At 52.1% G+C, this 18,074-nt stretch overlaps 1 protein-coding gene across 4 annotated transcripts in view; it reads left to right on the plus strand.

Annotated features, from left to right (window-relative positions):
* The first annotated feature begins 5,610 nt into the window (after positions 1–5,610).
* Positions 5,611–18,074, plus strand: part of CPEB2 (cytoplasmic polyadenylation element binding protein 2) — a 128,992-nt gene continuing 116,528 nt past the window's right edge. For all 4 annotated transcript variants that reach the window (XM_073574593.1, XM_073574595.1, XM_073574594.1 and 1 more), the window contains exon 1: positions 5,611–6,885. In XM_073574593.1, the coding sequence (XP_073430694.1) occupies positions 5,824–6,885 (1,062 nt within the window). In that variant the 5' untranslated portion in view covers positions 5,611–5,823. The remainder of the gene's footprint in view (positions 6,886–18,074) is intronic.

Below are 18,074 nucleotides of genomic sequence, written 5' to 3' on the forward strand. Positions count from 1 at the left end.
GTCTCCCATCACACTGCCGGTCCTGCAGGTGTCACACGGGGGTCCCTCTGGCAGTAACCCCTTCCCTGCTGTGCCCTCTCCCCCATGTCTCCCCTCACACTGCCAGTCCTGCAGGTGTCACATGGGCGTCCCTCTGGCAGTAACCCCCTTCCCTGCCCTCCCCCCATGTCTCCCCTCACACTGCCAGTCCTGCAGGTGTCACATGGGGGTCCCTTTGGCAGTAACCCCTTCCCTGCTGTGCCCTCTCCCCCATGTCTCCCCTCACACTGCAAGTCCTGCAGGTGTCACATGGGGGTCCCTCTGGCAGTAACCCCTTCCCTGCCCTCCTCCCATGTCTCCCCTCACACTGCCAGTCCTGCAGGTGTCACACGGGGGTCCCTCTGGCAGTAACCCCTTCCCTTCTGTGCCCTCTCCCCCATGTCTCCCCTCACACTGCCAGTCCTGCAGGTGTCACACGGGGGTCCCTCTGGCAGTAACCCCTTCCCTGCTGTGCGCTCTCCCCCATGTCTCCCCTCACACTGCCAGTCCTGCAGGTGTTACACGGGGTCCCCTCTGGCTGTAACCCCTTCCCTGCTGTGCCCTCTCCCCCATGTCTCCCCTCACACTGCCAGTCCTGCAGGTGTCACATGGGGGTCCCTCTGGCAGTAACCCCTTCCCTGCCCTCCCCCCATGTCTCCCCTCACACTGCCAGTCCTGCAGGTGTCACACGGGGGTCCCTCTGGCAGTAACCCCTTCCCTGCCCTCCTCCCATGTCTCCCCTCACACTGCCAGTCCTGCAGGTGTCACATGGGGGTCCCTCTGGCAGTAACCCCTTCCCTGCCCTCCTCCCATGTCTCCCCTCACACTGCCAGTCCTGCAGGTGTCACACGGGGGTCCCTCTGGCAGTAACCCCTTCCCTGCTGTGCCCTCTCCCCCATGTCTCCCCTCACACTGCCAGTCCTGCAGGTGTCACATGGGGGTCCCTCTGGCAGTAACCCCTTCCCTGCCCTCCCCCCATGTCTCCCCTCACACTGCCAGTCCTGCAGGTGTCACATGGGGGTCCCTCTGGCAGTAACCCCTTCCCTGCCCTCCTCCCATGTCTCCCCTCACACTGCCAGTCCTGCAGGTGTCACACGGGGGTCCCTCTGGCAGTAACCCCTTCCCTTCTGTGCCCTCTCCCCCATGTCTCCCCTCACACTGCCAATCCTGCAGGTGTCACACGGGGGTCCCTCTGGCAGTAACCCCTTCCCTGCTGTGCGCTCTCCCCCATGTCTCCCCTCACACTGCCAGTCCTGCAGGTGTTACACGGGGTCCCCTCTGGCAGTAACCCCTTCCCTGCTGTGCCCTCTCCCCCATGTCTCCCCTCACACTGCCAGTCCTGCAGGTGTCACATGGGGGTCCCTCTGGCAGTAACCCCTTCCCTGCCCTCCCCCCATGTCTCCCCTCACACTGCCAGTCCTGCAGGTGTCACGCGGGGGTCCCTCTGGCAGTAACCCCCTTCCCTGCCCTCCCCCCATGTCTCCCCTCACACTGCCAGTCCTGCAGGTGTCACATGGGTGTCCCTCTGGCAGTAACCCCTTCCCTGCTGTGCCCTCTCCCCCATGTCTCCCCTCACACTGCCAGTCCTGCAGGTGTCACATGGGGGTCCCTCTGGCAGTAACCCCTTCCCTGCTGTGCCCTCTCCCCCATGTCTCCCCTCACACTGCCAGTCCTGCAGGTGTCACATGGGGGTCCCTCTGGCAGTAACCCCTTCCCTGCCCTCCCCCCATGTCTCCCCTCACACTGCCGGTCCTGCAGGTGTCACATGGGGGTCCCTCTGGCAGTAACCCCTTCCCTGCCGTGCCCTCCCCCCCATGTCTCCCCTCACACTGCTGGTCCTGCAGGTATCACATGGGGGTCCCTCTGGCAGTAACCCCTTCCCTGCTGTGCCCTCTCCACCAATGTCTCCACTCACACTGCTGGTCCTGCAGGTGTCACACGGGGGTCCCTGAGGCAGTAACCCCTTCCCTGCCCTCTCCCCCATGTCTCCCCTCACACTGCCGGTCCTGCAGGTGTCACACGGGGGTCCCTGTGGCAGTAACCCCTTCCCTGCCCTCTCCCCCATGTCTCCCCTCACACTGCCGGTCCTGCAGGTGTCACACGGGGGTCCCTCTGGCAGTAACCCCCTTCCCTGCCCTCCCCCCATGTCTCCCCTCACACTGCCAGTCCTGCAGGTGTCAAATGGGTGTCCCTCTGGCAGTAACCCCTTCCCTGCTGTGCCCTCTCCCCCATGTCTCCCCTCACACTGCCAGTCCTGCAGGTGTCACATGGGGGTCCCTCTGGCAGTAACCCCTTCCCTGCTGTGCCCTCTCCCCCATGTCTCCCCTCACACTGCCAGTCCTGCAGGTGTCACATGGGGGTCCCTCTGGCAGTAACCCCTTCCCTGCCCTCCCCCCATGTCTCCCCTCACACTGCCGGTCCTGCAGGTGTCACATGGGGGTCCCTCTGGCAGTAACCCCTTCCCTGCCGTGCCCTCCCCCCCATGTCTCCCCTCACACTGCTGGTCCTGCAGGTATCACATGGGGGTCCCTCTGGCAGTAACCCCTTCCCTGCTGTGCCCTCTCCACCAATGTCTCCACTCACACTGCTGGTCCTGCAGGTGTCACACGGGGGTCCCTGAGGCAGTAACCCCTTCCCTGCCCTCTCCCCCAATGTCTCCAGTCACACTGCTGGTCCTGCAGGTGTCACATGGGGGTCCCTCTGGCAGTAACCCCTTCCCTGCCGTGCCCTCTCCTCCAATGTCTCCACTCACACTGCCAGACCAGCAGGTGTCACACGGGGGTCCCTCTGGCAGTAACCCCTTCCCTGCCGTGCCCTCCCCCCCATGTCTCCCCTCACACTGCCGGTCCTGCAGGTGTCACACGGGGGTCCCTCTGGCAGTAACCCATTCCCTGCCGTGCCCTCTCCCCCATGTCTCCCCTCACACTGCCAGTCCTGCAGGTGTCACATGGGGGTCCCTCTGGCAGTAACCCCTTCCCTGCTGTGCCCTCTCCCCCATGTCTCCCCTCACACTGCCAGTCCTGCAGGTGTCACATGGGGGTCCCTCTGGCAGTAACCCCTTCCCTGCTGTGCCCTCTCCCCCATGTCTCCCCTCACACTGCCAGTCCTGCAGGTGTCACATGGGGGTCCCTCTGGCAGTAACCCCTTCCCTGCCCTCCCCCCATGTCTCCCCTCACACTGCCGGTCCTGCAGGTGTCACATGGGGGTCCCTCTGGCAGTAACCCCTTCCCTGCCGTGCCCTCCCCCCCATGTCTCCCCTCACACCGCTGGTCCTGCAGGTATCACATGGGGGTCCCTCTGGCAGTAACCCCTTCCCTGCCGTGCCCTCTCCCCCAATGTCTCCACTCACACTGCTGGTCCTGCAGGTGTCACACGGGGGTCCCTGAGGCAGTAACCCCTTCCCTGCCCTCTCCCCCAATGTCTCCAGTCACACTGCTGGTCCTGCAGGTGTCACATGGGGGTCCCTCTGGCAGTAACCCCTTCCCTGCCCTCTCCCCCATGTCTCCCCTCACACTGCCAGTCCTGCAGGTGTCACACGGGGGTCCCTGTGGCAGTAACCCCTTCCCTGCCTTCTCCCCCATGTCTCCCCTCACACTGCCGGTGTCACACGGGGGTCCCTCTGGCAGTAACCCATTCCCTGCCGTGCCCTCCCCCCCATGTCTCCCCTCACACTGCCGGTCCTGCAGGTGTCACACGGGGGTCCCTCTGGCAGTAACCCCTTCCCTGCCCTCTCCCCCATGTCTCCCCTCACACTGCCAGTCCTGCAGGTGTCACACGGGGGTCCCTGTGGCAGTAACCCCTTCCCTGCCCTCTCCCCCATGTCTCCCCTCACACTGCCGGTCCTGCAGGTGTCACACGGGGGTCCCTGTGGCAGTAACCCCTTCCCTGCCCTCTCCCCCATGTCTCCCCTCACACTGCCGGTCCTGCAGGTGTCACACGGGGGTCCCTCTGGCAGTAACCCCTTCCCTGCCCTCCCCCCATGTCTCCCCTCACACTGCCAGTCCTGCAGGTGTCACACGGGGGTCCCTCTGGCAGTAACCCCTTCCCTGCCCTCTCCCCCATGTCTCCCCTCACACTGCCAGTCCTGCAGGTGTCACACGGGGGTCCCTGTGGCAGTAACCCCTTCCCTGCCCTCTCCCCCATGTCTCCCCTCACACTGCCGGTCCTGCAGGTGTCACACGGGGGTCCCTCTGGCAGTAACCCCTTCCCTGCCCTCCCCCCATGTCTCCCCTCACACTGCCAGTCCTGCAGGTGTCACACGGGGGTCCCTCTGGCAGTAACCCCTTCCCTGCCCTCTCCCCCATGTCTCCCCTCACACTGCCAGTCCTGCAGGTGTCACACGGGGGTCCCTCTGGCAGTAACCCCTTCCCTGCCCTCTCCCCCATGTCTCCCCTCACACTGCCAGTCCTGCAGGTGTCACACGGGGTCCCTCTGGCAGTAACCCCTTCCCTGCCCTCTCCCCTCACACTGCCAGTCCTGCAGGTGTCACACGGGGGTCCCTGTGGCAGTAACCCCTTCCCTGCCCTCTCCCCCATGTCTCCCCTCACACTGCCGGTCCTGCAGGTGTCACACGGGGGTCCCTGTGGCAGTAACCCCTTCCCTGCCCTCCCCCCATGTCTCCCCTCACACTGCCAGTCCTGCAGGTGTCACACGGGGGTCCCTCTGGCAGTAACCCCTTCCCTGCCCTCTCCCCCATGTCTCCCCTCACACTGCCAGTCCTGCAGGTGTCACACGGGGGTCCCTGTGGCAGTAACCCCTTCCCTGCCCTCTCCCCCATGTCTCCCCTCACACTGCCGGTCCTGCAGGTGTCACACGGGGGTCCCTCTGGCAGTAACCCCTTCCCTGCCCTCCCCCCATGTCTCCCCTCACACTGCCAGTCCTGCAGGTGTCACACGGGGGTCCCTCTGGCAGTAACCCCTTCCCTGCCCTCTCCCCCATGTCTCCCCTCACACTGCCAGTCCTGCAGGTGTCACACGGGGGTCCCTCTGGCAGTAACCCCTTCCCTGCCCTCTCCCCCATGTCTCCCCTCACACTGCCAGTCCTGCAGGTGTCACACGGGGTCCCTCTGGCAGTAACCCCTTCCCTGCCCTCTCCCCTCACACTGCCAGTCCTGCAGGTGTCACACGGGGGTCCCTGTGGCAGTAACCCCTTCCCTGCCCTCTCCCCCATGTCTCCCCTCACACTGCCGGTCCTGCAGGTGTCACACGGGGGTCCCTGTGGCAGTAACCCCTTCCCTGCCCTCCCCCCATGTCTCCCCTCACACTGCCAGTCCTGCAGGTGTCACACGGGGGTCCCTCTGGCAGTAACCCCTTCCCTGCCCTCTCCCCCATGTCTCCCCTCACACTGCCAGTCCTGCAGGTGTCACACGGGGGTCCCTGTGGCAGTAACCCCTTCCCTGCCCTCTCCCCCATGTCTCCCCTCACACTGCCGGTCCTGCAGGTGTCACACGGGGGTCCCTGAGGCAGTAACCCCTTCCCCGCCGTGCCCTTCCTCCTCGCCCAGCCCCCGGCAGTGCCAGCGCTCTGCAGGATGTCCCTGCACACAGTAATGAGGCCGCCCGTCACACTGACGTCTCTTCCTGCCTTTATAATGCGGCGCTGCAGTCGGTGAGCCGGCACACGGAGGAGAGGAGGGGGGCGGTGCAGGACACGCAGGGGACGCAGTGCAGCCCCCCAGTGCTGAGGACAGTGACATAAGCTCCTCCATGCCGGCTCCTGTGTGACACTCCCCGGCTGAGGCGTCCCTGTAGTACCGCTGCCTCCTGCCCCTCTGTCTAGTCTTAGCTGCTGTGCCCTCGGCCGTGTAATGGGGGATTACGGGTTCGGGTTGCTGCAGACGGCCGGGAGCGGTGCCGGCAGCGGCGGGGGCGCCGGCTTATTCGGCGGGGGAGCGTTCAGGAGCAGCCCGCAGTTCCCCTCGTCCGCGGGCAGCGCCCTGTTCCTGCCCGGCTACCCGCAGGTCATGCAGGATGAGCTGCTGCTAGGGGTGAGCTGTGCCCCCGGCAAGCACAGCAAGGGCGGCGGGCACCACCAGCTCTCCCCGCCGCCGCCGGCCCTGCTGCTGCAGCACGGAGCCCAGGACAAGCAGCTGGGGCACAAGAGGAAGGACTTCAGCCCCCAGGAGGGCTCCGCGGCGTTCAGGGAGGAGCTGAAGAAGCCCGGGGAGGTTAATCATCGCCAGGGATCTCCCGCAGCGGAGGATCTGGGTGTGGAGGGTCCTGACAAGCTGCTGCCAGCCTCCCCGTCCTCCCCGTCCTCCAGCTCCTGTTCTGCAGAGGAGGCGGCGGCTGCCGGGGACCCCCATGTGCCAGGATCGCCTCCATCTCTGGGGGCTCATCAGCTGGCGGCCAGGAACAAGCTGCAGATGGACGGGCAGAGCGGGCACCTACTGAGCGGGGGCACCAACCTGCTGGGCAGCCCCTTCCCCGGAGCCCCTGACGTCGCCAGCAGCCAGAGCCCCGGAGGATCCCGGGCTTCGCCCTCATTGCCCGGCTTCGGTACCCCCTGGTCTGTGCAGACATCGTCCCCTCCACCAGCCCCGCCATCCCAGCTCCCCCAGCAGCAGCCGTCTGCGCCCCACCCTGCTGCTGGGCACAACCTGAACGCCCTGCAGAGCCCGGAGGCTGACGGCTTCTACCCCGGCATCCCCTCCTCCATCAACCCGGCCTTCTTCCACAGCTTCTCCCCTGTGTCCGCCAACCCGTGCCCCGGCATGAACGTCCCCGGATTCAGCAGCCCTTTCTCGGCTCAGATGAGCCTCAGCCAGCAGCAGCAGAGCAGGAGGTCCCCGGTGAGCCCCCAGCTGAACCCCCAGCACCACCAGGCTGCAGCCTTCCTCCAGCAGAGGAACAACTACAACCACCATCAGGTAACCTGCCGCTGACCCTGCAATCACTCCCAGCAGATGAGAAGCCCTCTCCTTGCTTTGTTCCCTTGTGTAGGGCAATCCTATTACATTGTATGATCAGGGTCCAGTCTGCCATATTTCACCCGAAAATCCATTGTGCCAGTGGGCACCGTTCCTACTGTCGTGTCATCACACCAGCATGATAGGTACCTTAATGAACATTCATCCCCCCTTTTATTAGGACCCCCCCATCCCTCCCAATGACACCTTACATCAAGAAGATGAGGGTTGTCATGTTCTCCGCCATCCCTGGCCCCTTATCTGCTCTGTGCCATATGTGCGCCTCATCTGAGGAGAATGGCAAGGATTAGGCTGGATCGCGGGCATCTTAATATTTCCTCATCTAACCTGTGTGCCAAATGCGGGGAATGTAGCAGAGCTGAGCGGACATCGCAGTCAATGTGCTGTTACATGGGACTGCAGGTGCACCCAGTACAATGGCTCCTTGAGCTCTGCTGCATCACTGTCCATATTGGAGCCGTGTAGTTGGCCGTATGTGGGCAGAATAGGCTTGTGTCCGTCATGGAAGATGAATCCCGCTGGATGGGATGATGCACTAGGCCCTAATGACAATGCGGTACTCCGCCATAGCGTACAATGACTGGTAGTATATCCCTGCCGTTCCTTATATAACTGCCCATGTCCCCCATCGCCCTACATCCCCCATTATAGCACATGAGTCCTTCTTCCACCTATCTGGGGCTGTGCTACTTTGTGGCCATTTTCTGTGCTCGGTGTATATATGGCGGGGCTATTCTGTACATGTAAATGTCGCCTGTGGTAAATAGGATGCTTGTTCAGCTCCAACAGGATGTGGCTGGGAGCCGCTGTGTGTTCTGCATGGTAAATATGTCGTGTCGTCTGCTTCTCCGGTATGTGGTATGCATGTATTAATAATTGTATATAGTGGACGGATATATATATATATATATATATTCATGGTCTCTTCTGAGGGTAATTTTTGCTGTTGCTTTACTCTGTATGGTCAAATATGGGAATGGCACAATGGCCGACTTGTGTCTGCAGCGCCGTGCGTATATCGGATGTAGCAGAGCCCTGTATGTGTGTGTGTGTGTGTATATATATATATATATACCGCAGAGCCCCACGGAGCAGAATGACAGCTCCGCTACATCTGTCACATCTCTACTAATTAGTGTAAAGTGCCTCAGTGACGTTCCTGGGTCAAGCCTGTGACTATTGTTCACACCCAGTAATGGTCTGACACGTATCAATCATGGCGTGGATATTTATGTGCGGCCACTTATCTTCTAGGCCTCAGCGGAGGAAAAAATCCATTAGAGAAGACAAATTGGCTCCTGGACCCATCTGGCTGAACCTGGAGCCTATAAATACATGAAGATATAACATGGATACATAGATGGGGCCGATATTAGTTGGGTATGAGGTATGATGGGTGGATAGATAGATAAGTAGATGGATAGATGATAGAGAGATAATAGATGATAGATAATAGATAGAAGATGATAGACAGATGATGGATCGATAGATGATAGAGATAGATGATCGATGGATACCAGTAGATAGATAATAGATAGACAGATACAGTAGATAATAGATGGATAGATGATAGACAGATAATAGATGATAGATATAGATAGATAATAGATGGATAGATATAGATAGATACCAGTAGATAGATGGATAATAGATAGATAAATAGATGATAGATATAGATAGATGATAGACAGATAATAGGTGATAGATATAGATGGATAATAGATAAATAGATGATAGATAGATATTGGATGATATTAGATCTAGTGAGATATCTGACTGCTGGATGTGAGGTGTGACAGTACACCGCTGCTTTGTCCCCACAGTTGTCCTTGCAGGGTCTCTGACACGTCGTCCCCCACATCGGCAGTGAGGTGCTCGCTCTTTTGTCTGCGGCTCACTTATTAATAGCTGTGTACAGCTTTGATAGCAGAGGGGATTTTGCAGGACATCACAGAGCGGTGCTCGCAGTCCTCCCCGTCAGCACAGGGATTAAATGGCATTCACCATCTGAAACTGAACAAGGCAGGATAAAGCCTTTAATTCCCCAATTGTTTTCCCTTTTTCCCCATGTTTTGCTGAGGTATTTCTTACAGGGCAGAAAACTCGACATGACGATTTGATGATGTTCAAACACATAATTACTGGCTTGGAAATATCTCCTCTTGTTTACTGGGGCCTGTGTATCCGCAATGGTCAGGGTAATGGATGCTTCCCAAATTATTATAAAAGACGTATACATAGGACAGATTACAGTAAAGTTATTGGTCACCAAACCAGCTCTGTCTGTCTATCTAATAGACGTACTGTGTTCGACCTTACAGGACATCTATGTGAGGAACCATATTCTTCCTAGCAACAGTACATGCCCCCAGCAGAAGCTGGATGAAACGTGCGTCGGGGTGGAAGGACACAGGGCCTGATACATTTCTATAGCAGCAGTTTCACCTTACAAGTTATTAGTAACTCTGCACAAATGTGATTGCTAAAGACACTTTCTTGTTGATTAGTATAGGCCCTTGTCAGTCTTTAGATGCCACATGACCGGTCCGTCCTGCGTGGATCTGCAGTCTAGCCATGTACACGGACCCTTGTGATGAGCTTATCCATGTACGCTCTCATTAATGCTAACTTTATCAACCGGAGATCTACATGGCTGTCTTTATGTTTTGTGATCATTGCTGCCAGGATGATAACCCCCATCGTTATAGCGGGCCCTACTGTAGTGGCAGCCTGGGGGGGATGTGGTTGCTGACTACAAGGCCATGAAAGGGTTACTCCCATGTAGTTGTTGCTTATCAGTGGCTGTGAATAGATAAGGGTTCATTATACCATTATAGCCCTGGTATATTCAGTTTTTCCACTCACTTTTTTATATGATCACATGCCAGTAATGGATGGAAATGTAATCCAGCTCTATAGGATTGATCGCTGGGTGGTCCTGGTGGGTCATGGCTAGAAAATAAGGGCTGACAGCACATTTGTGCCCAGTATCAGGGCTTGTCATATGATGGGCTAGAACTCGACTCATCCAAGCATTGGAGATCATTACAGTGTAAAGAGCTTGTGCAGCGGCCTTTGCTGGACCAGCGGTGGCCTTTGCTGGACTGACATGCAGGATTAACCCTTTGCCTCCCCTTCTGGTTTGCTTGGGTTATCAAAACTTGTGCTTTGTTTGCCAGTCTTGCTAAACAAAATGTTGGAGTTGAAAGATCAAAAATTACAAACGTTTTGCACAGTTACAAGTTGGGCAAAACTTTTGCAACATTTTAAGCCGTTTTATAGAAATCTGTTGAAGTCCGTGAGATGCCTGGGGACGAATATATGTCTGTAAGGCTAGAGATGGGGCAAAATAAAATCCCTGTCTATGTGCAATCTTCTATTTTACTGCTGTGTCACAAATGAATGGCGGCCCACCAGAGGCAAGATTAGGGCTGAATTCGCACAGCCTGCATATTTGCTGCTGATTTTTCCCACAGACTATCTGCAGTTTCCCTGCAGCGGAATCTGTTCTGTATTTTTGGGGTGTATATTGTTCCTCAACTGAAATCCGCAACATTTCTGCATCCAAAACCTGTGCATATTCCATGTGTTTTTTGTGCTTTATTTATCGTGTAGAACTGGCCAAAAAAAGCACAACAAGTCAATGCCAGGCCAAAGGTTTACCCTGCAGATAATAAGGTCCACAATGAAATGAATGGGTTAAATCTGCATCAAAAAGGTGCTTTTTTTTTTCACAGACAATGACATGCAGAATCCACATCCAAACAGCACAGCAGGGGGATAAGATTAAAGGGGTTGTCCAGCAGTCACTCCCATCAGACCGCAAGTAAATGATTTGAATACTTTCGGTCACATTCCGACTAGCCGTGTCCTGCCACCTGCATTGAGAGAGGCTGCGCACGTCTAGTCTGCACGTGTATGCAAATCACAGGTCACAAGCGGATTCTTTTTTCGGATGCAGTGAATTCCGAAGCTGAAGTTACTGTTGCAGAATTTCCTATAGCTGAAAATCGGTTTCCCTTCATCCGAACAGGCCACTATCCAAAAAAGAATCCGCAACATGTGAACGGAGACGTAATCGCTGCGTGTTTTAAAATCCACACCAGTTTACCCTCTCGTGATGATCCCTTAATCTTTCGCATTAATTTTAGTTACTGTTGGAAACTAATCACCATCCCGTCATGTCAGCCAGGGAGAGATGTGCACTTGGGTCTCGGCTTCAAAAATGTCAGAGCCAGTGAGGTTTAGTTTTCTGTGAGCCCTTTTCGTTGGCAGTGTGCACTCGAAGGTTCAGCAATTCAGAGGGTTTAGCTTTTACTTTTTTTCGGCGGGGGGGGGATGAGGAAGAATAGATTGAATTTAATTAATGTTTTCCAGACCCAGCAAGTGCTTTTTGACCCAATTTTTCATTTCCGTTTTTCCTTTAAATTCACTTTTCTTGTTGTTGTTGTTGTTTTTTTTTTTTTGCAATAAATCCTTCAAAGTGGCGCCCATTCATGAATTTTGTGCAAAATCTGAAACCGCTCTTCGTCCTTGTCTTCAACCTGCTTTACGACTTTTCAACACCAAAAAAAAAAAAATAGTTGCACGTTCTGCTACAATGTCGCAGATTTTGCTCTAAAATTTTGCGTTTACGTGATATCACTCCACAGGGGGGTGCGGGAACAGGACTGGAATGCCAAACTTCACCCACAATGAAGAACAGAAGGCAAACACATATAAAATACGTCTTTAAAAAAAAGGCGCAAAATAGACAAAAAAAAATCGCAAATGCAACAATGAAGCATTATTTCCACCAATGAATCCAACATTTTCACGTTACAAGTAGAGATGAGCGAACCTGAACTGAAAAACTCGGGGTTCGTGCCAGACAGGGCTAAACGCCGAACGCGGACTTCTCCCGGAATTCCGTCCCTACGCTCGGTGTTCCGGGGAGGAAGTCTGTTGCAGGAAAAGAGAGATTTGTTTTCCCAGTAATGTTGGGGTCCCCATTCTATTCAATGGGGTTCTGGTTCAAGTTCGGGTACAGTTCTGGTACCGAAACCGAACTTTGGCATAAGTTTCGGGTCGGGAACCAGAACTTGACCTTTCACTGGTCCGTTTATCAGACCCGTGATAAATGGGGGGGGGGGGGGTCCTCTTGGAAATGTTTGCTTTGGGGTACACGATCCTCAACTATATCACTTTCTGTATACCATGTACAGTATGTAAATTTGAAGAAACTAGGAGCAAAATAAAGTGCAAATAGGGTCTTATCTGAGTAAAGAAACTAAATAATTAAAGATGGTTATGCTAATCTGATAAGGTTGTGATCACACCACCATGTAACAGGTGAGCTGCTGCAGATCCGTGGGTCTTCCAACCAGTATTGGAAGAAAAAGCAGCAAAGTTGTGGATTTTCCGCTCCTGATCTGTAATAAGGATCCAAAATAGAGGCTAATGGTTTAGCGTTTTTTTCCATTGGTCTTAGTCAACGCGTTTCGAAGTTATTCCAAACTTCTATGGAATATATTAGAATAACTCCGAAACGCGTTGACTAAGATCAATAAAAAAACCCCGTTAGCCGCTATTTTGGATCCTTATTGATCATCAGCGTGGATTTTTCTTCACGAATGTAAATTTATTTTCCGCGCACCCCATTCACATATAAAAATTGTTTTTTATTATATTGGTATTAGAGTTGGTGTGAATCAGTTTGCAGGACATCGGCCACATCGGTAATCTGTGGCAGCCCTGAAAACCGCCTCTTCCTCTCTTCTTTTGATTAGCCGGCCTGGTATGATATCTTCTTTGCAGCGCATGTGACGTCGCGCCAGGCCGGCTAATCAAACGTAGAGCCGCGGATGCTGAGAGGTCGGAGGTTGTTCTTAGGGCTCCTGTCCAGGGACCGCAGATTGCTGCCCTGGCCGAAGGACCGGCTCTGGCAAGTCGATTTGCACCAACTCTACGAAGTATATATTGCAGTACATACTCTATATAATGGCAGTCGGTGGCATTACAAGCTATTTTTGCAGCATTCCTTTTCTTCCTGTTTCGCCTTGTATAGCCCTTCTCGGGTTGCGCTCCTAAGCCTACGGATAGATATATGAGATGTGTCTGACATCTTGTACATGACGAGGCATAGTGACATGTGCCGCCTCACTAGGGTCACCAGTTCACCCTGAAATGATGCCCCGTGTAAGTTTTGGCTCTAGAAATAAAATGGCTGTGTATGTGACCCGCAGAATATAAAGATAGACGTCCGCTAACAGCGCAGAGCGCTCGCTATACATAGGTATTGAACATATTTTAGAAAGCAAAAATATAATCCAGTCTTTGTGGAGGAGAACAACGGCTCTGTGTGTATAAGAAGCGTTCTGTTCACAATGTGGAAGGGGGGATTTTTAGTTACTGTCACTTGACATAAATATGTATTTTTTTTTGTATATCTGATGTAAATGCCGCTGTTCTCCTGAATCCAGCGATGTTTTTCTTTCATTTCTGCGCCTCTCCGTTCCTGAGATTCGGCCCCCTCTTAATCTAGTCTGTTTCGTCAAGTGGGAGTGACCCTCAACTCTTCTCTATTGGGATGACCACACCCACTTGGCACACGAGTCTAGATTTATATACATGGAAGAAGGGTCGTATCTTAGGAATGGAGAGGCGCAGGAGCAAAAGAAAAACATCGCCGGATTCAGGAGATCATCAGCAATTACGACGGGTACAAATTAGCATAGTGATAGGTCTTCTTTAATTTAGGATTTTCTTTTTAATTATACCTTTGAAATGGCCCCTTATGGGGGAAAGTCATCATTGCCCCTTTTTCTTTCTTTTTTTTTTTTTTTTTTTTTGACGCAGACGTCCTTTTTTGGAGGACTAAATATGGGCTTGAAGTTATATTTTCTGCCAAAGCCTTGTACCTGAATACTCTCACCAAGGTAGGTTGGCTTGTTAGTGCTCAACGTTACATCCAGCTTTTAGGCTATGTGCACACGTAGCAGAAAATTTCTGCTTAAAAACCGGACTCCCTTCCCAGAAACCGTGCGTTTTCTTTCTGCGCGTTTTTGCTCACAAAACGCACAGTTTTTATGCGTTTTTTTCCGTGCGGTTCCAGACCCATAGAAATGGCCAGAAGTGCGGAAAAATCCGCGAAATTAATGAGCATGCTGCGTTTTTTACATCGAAGCGTTTTTTTCGCGGTAAAAAAACCGCATCAATATGCACAAAAAGTGCAAAACGCATAGAAATGAATGGGAAGCTTATTTTTAGCGTTTTTATTGACAAATTTGCTAAAATAAACGCTAAAAAAGCTGTGTGTGCACACAGCCTTAGGGTTACATGCCCTGTAGGACTATAGGACATCACATGAGGCCTGATATTGCCGCACACTGTGCCGCCCCTATAGGCTTCCTCCTCTGACGAGCTTGGTGATATTTCCATTCACCACCCTCCACGTGTCCTATTTGTAAGGATGTGGACTTTGTGGTTGCTCGTCTTTAACCTTTTGTCCATTTTCCTGCAGTACACAGCTGAGATCTGCGTGGGGATGGAGTCATAAGGAAGTCACATGCCCTCCACACCATCACTTTTCTTAAAAATATACCCACGCTGGGGAACCGAGGTTACTGTCTGCATCTGATGTGCACTGAGTAGCTAGAGATTTGATGTCACTGATTTAGGGTGACTGATAATGCCTCTTCGGCATTACACGTGACTATCTGGATCACCACGTGGATCGTGATCTATGTAATGATCAAGGAGGGGATTCAGGCAAGGATCCAGGTGAGGTTCAGGTGTTGATCTAGGTAGTAATCCACATGGTGATCCAGTTGAGGATCTAGGTGGGATTCAGGTGTTTATCTAGGTGGGAATCCACGTGGTGATCGAGGTGAAGTTCAGATGTTGATCCAGATGGGGATTCTTGTGGTGATCCAGATAGTGATCCACGTGATGATTGAGGTGGCGTTCAGGTGTTGATCTAGGTGGGGATCACATGATGATCCACATGGTTATCCAGGTGAGGATCAAGGTGAAGTTCAGGTGTTGATCCAGATGAAGTTTCACATGGTCATCCAGACAGTGAACAATGTGATGATCAAGGTGGAGTTCAAGTGTTGATCCAGGTGGGGATCCACATGTTGATCAGGATCTAGGTTTTGATCTGCGTAGGAATCCATGTGGTGATCCAGATCTTGATCCGGGTGGTGGCCACCATTAATTGGATGACTATGTGGCTAATAGGGGGGTCCCAAGAGCATTAGTATAATAGGAGGAATGATGTTTACTGTATAAGACCTGATATGGTGGGTGCTTGTGGGACTATATACATTGTGGGCTGTATAGTGAAAAGCACATGCTGGCATTTCTACTTGGTCACTTTTGGTTATCCTGGACCTCATATCTGTATATTCTGGACCTCTGATATCTGTATACAGCTTTCCTGGGCATCTTCGTGATGTCCTGCACCTACTTTTTATCCGTCATCACTGGAAGCATCCACAATTCTCCAGTACAGTATGACGCCCACAAAAACACCCTGATCAATTACTCATTCATTCTGCAGAAATGTGTCCCGGTGCCAAGTGTTGAGTCTTCTGTGTGTTCATAGTCTCTATTTATGGAGCCCTGATACACCCATCACATGCTTGGCCCAGCTTGCTGTGTTTCTATATACATCTGCCACCTAAATGTAATGCAATATACGCCCGGGTGCCTTGAACCGTACGCTTGTACTGTCTGGAAATCAAATATGGACTTAATAGAGGGGTAAGTAAAGGACCTTTGTCTACTAGCCAAATAATATTGGGCTTTTAGAAAGAGTGTCTGTCAGTCGGGAGGACTTGGCACATCCATGTATTACATGGAAAAACCATTGATTGGCAATTGTGTAAAGTTGCATTTCATTTCTGATGACAAGTACACTAAGACCGGGGGTCCCAACAAGAGAACAACGCCTTTGCATGGCAGAACTTCCCTTCCCAGGATGGGCCTGGCATGAGTATGACGTAGTGGGTGCACTGGCTGCATTGCACTGAGGTCCTGCAGACAGGGAGGTCCATAAAGACCCTACTTTCTGCGCCATATGAGAAACGTTGGTTGGGGGGAGCTCTGTTACAGATTGTCCTTCTGGGGCTTAACCTTCAATCATGACTTTAGATCCTGGCTGGTTCACAGGGTAATTTTCAATCCTATATTAGTAGGCCAGGTCCTGAGTGACCACCACTGATGGTGCTGTTCTGGTAGCTGTAATGGTGGTCACACAGCTTCATAAAGGACAGGCTGACTAGACTATGTGGCTACCTCAGTGGTGGATTTGAGCTCTTAATGTAGGAGAAACTTGACTTGATGGCTACAGTGGGTGTGTCGAGGTGTAGGGATCTTTTTTAGTATTCCCCATCTGTAACTCCTGCCGTCCCACCCAGGATCCTGACACAAAACCTTTTATCGGCAGCCCTATTATCACTAATGAGTGTTTATAGCTTAGCTCGGTGCCTGAAATAGTAGTGTGTCCTCTCATTATGACTACGTTGTCATTAGCCGTTCCCTCTTGGTTTGGCCGGTTCAGTCACATTATTGCAGTTGATTGTGCTTTTGTTTGTGTCGTCCTGTTTGGTGGTAAGCGGAGCCTTGGTAGCTGGAAAACACTTTTTCTTGTTGGTGTTTCCCAGCAGAACAATGGAGGAGATTCTTCACTGGTGAATAAGATCTGTGACTGTGACAAGCCGCGAGTTGTCATGTTAGGGTGACGTATGCAAACAAAGTGCTTTATGGAAAGGTGAAGGAAAGTCGTGACCTTCTACTGAGTGACCATGATGGCACATGGACCCCCTTCCATCTCTGAGTTTTTCCCATAGAGTTGTCCCTAATGGGCCCAGAGTGGTGTAAGAAATTAAAAAAAAAAAAAAAAAAACGTACGTTCCCTGCTGATATTTGCATCTCATCTGGTATCCGCAAAACCACTGCAACCAGTCACCGACCTCGGATTGGCTGCAGCCTTCACATTCCATCCAAACAAAAATAGAGGTGCTGGTCAGAGGTGAGAATAGTTGTTTTTTTTAAATTTGTTATGCACCCCCCATGTCCTTTTAAAGTAACTTTTAAGCCAAGTGCATCCATCTCAAATTGATGTAAAGTGTATGTGTGTGTATATATATATATTCATATTCATCACGAGTAATAAATCAATTTTGCCGTAATTTCCCCGATTTTTCAATGGGTCACCTTTTGTTTGATAAATTTACACATATTTAGATATACCACTATTTAGTTTTTCTACTTTTTATACAGAAAAAAGTAAATTTTGCTATGTCTTCACATAAAAAATGAGTTTTTTACTTGATAAATTACCGCGCAGCTTTGTAACATAGAAGCCGAGGTTTGACGTGCTGTTATTGGGTATAGTGTTGTTATATCGGGGTCTGGAGGAGTAGTAGCAGCTATGATTATGGGTGGCACTTGTTTGCTTTTGGTTACCACACCCATTATTTTCCGGTGTGGTCGCTCGCACTTTTTATTTCTGCTGTACCGGTATCGCTGCAGTCAGTGGTTCAGCCTTTTGCCCAGCAGCACACTTTGGGTTTTCTATAAATAAGGTAATGCCATGATTTGGGAGGCCCTTTGGATTCATACACAGTCGGCTCTTTCACATTACACTTTTCTGTAAATTCCCACTCACATGATGGAGAATTCCAGCTGCATTCCTGGGCAATCTGCAATATACATAATGTATGAAGTCTGCAGACATGTGTATATGTATGTATAGGATTGGCCGGGTATCGGGGCTATGTGTAAGACACTTGACGTCTGGGTAAGCACATCCTAGGCTCATCAAACATCTGTCCTATTATGATTCTGCCTACTAAAGGCCCACATTTATACAGTGCTTGGTGGGTACTGATAGATCTCTTAGAGCAGGCGTGGACATATAGAGTGACAATTGGCTTTATTTTTTAACAAGGTCCCTCAGTTGCCCTATTCTGACCCTGTCTTAACTAGGACCTGTCCCTTGCCCCCAAAAACTGAGAGAAATACCTTTCAAAAATCCCCACTTTCCCCTTATTCTGCTGCTTTTTACCTTTTTGCTCTGCGTCGTTCCATTGCAGAGATATTCACATTTGTTGTTTTTGGAACGCACTATGTGAAATCTCTGC

This window comes from Dendrobates tinctorius, unplaced genomic scaffold, assembly GCF_039654945.1.
Source record: "Dendrobates tinctorius isolate UK_male_01 unplaced genomic scaffold, ASM3965494v1 ptg000039l, whole genome shotgun sequence".
Lineage (NCBI taxonomy): Eukaryota > Metazoa > Chordata > Amphibia > Anura > Dendrobatidae > Dendrobates > Dendrobates tinctorius.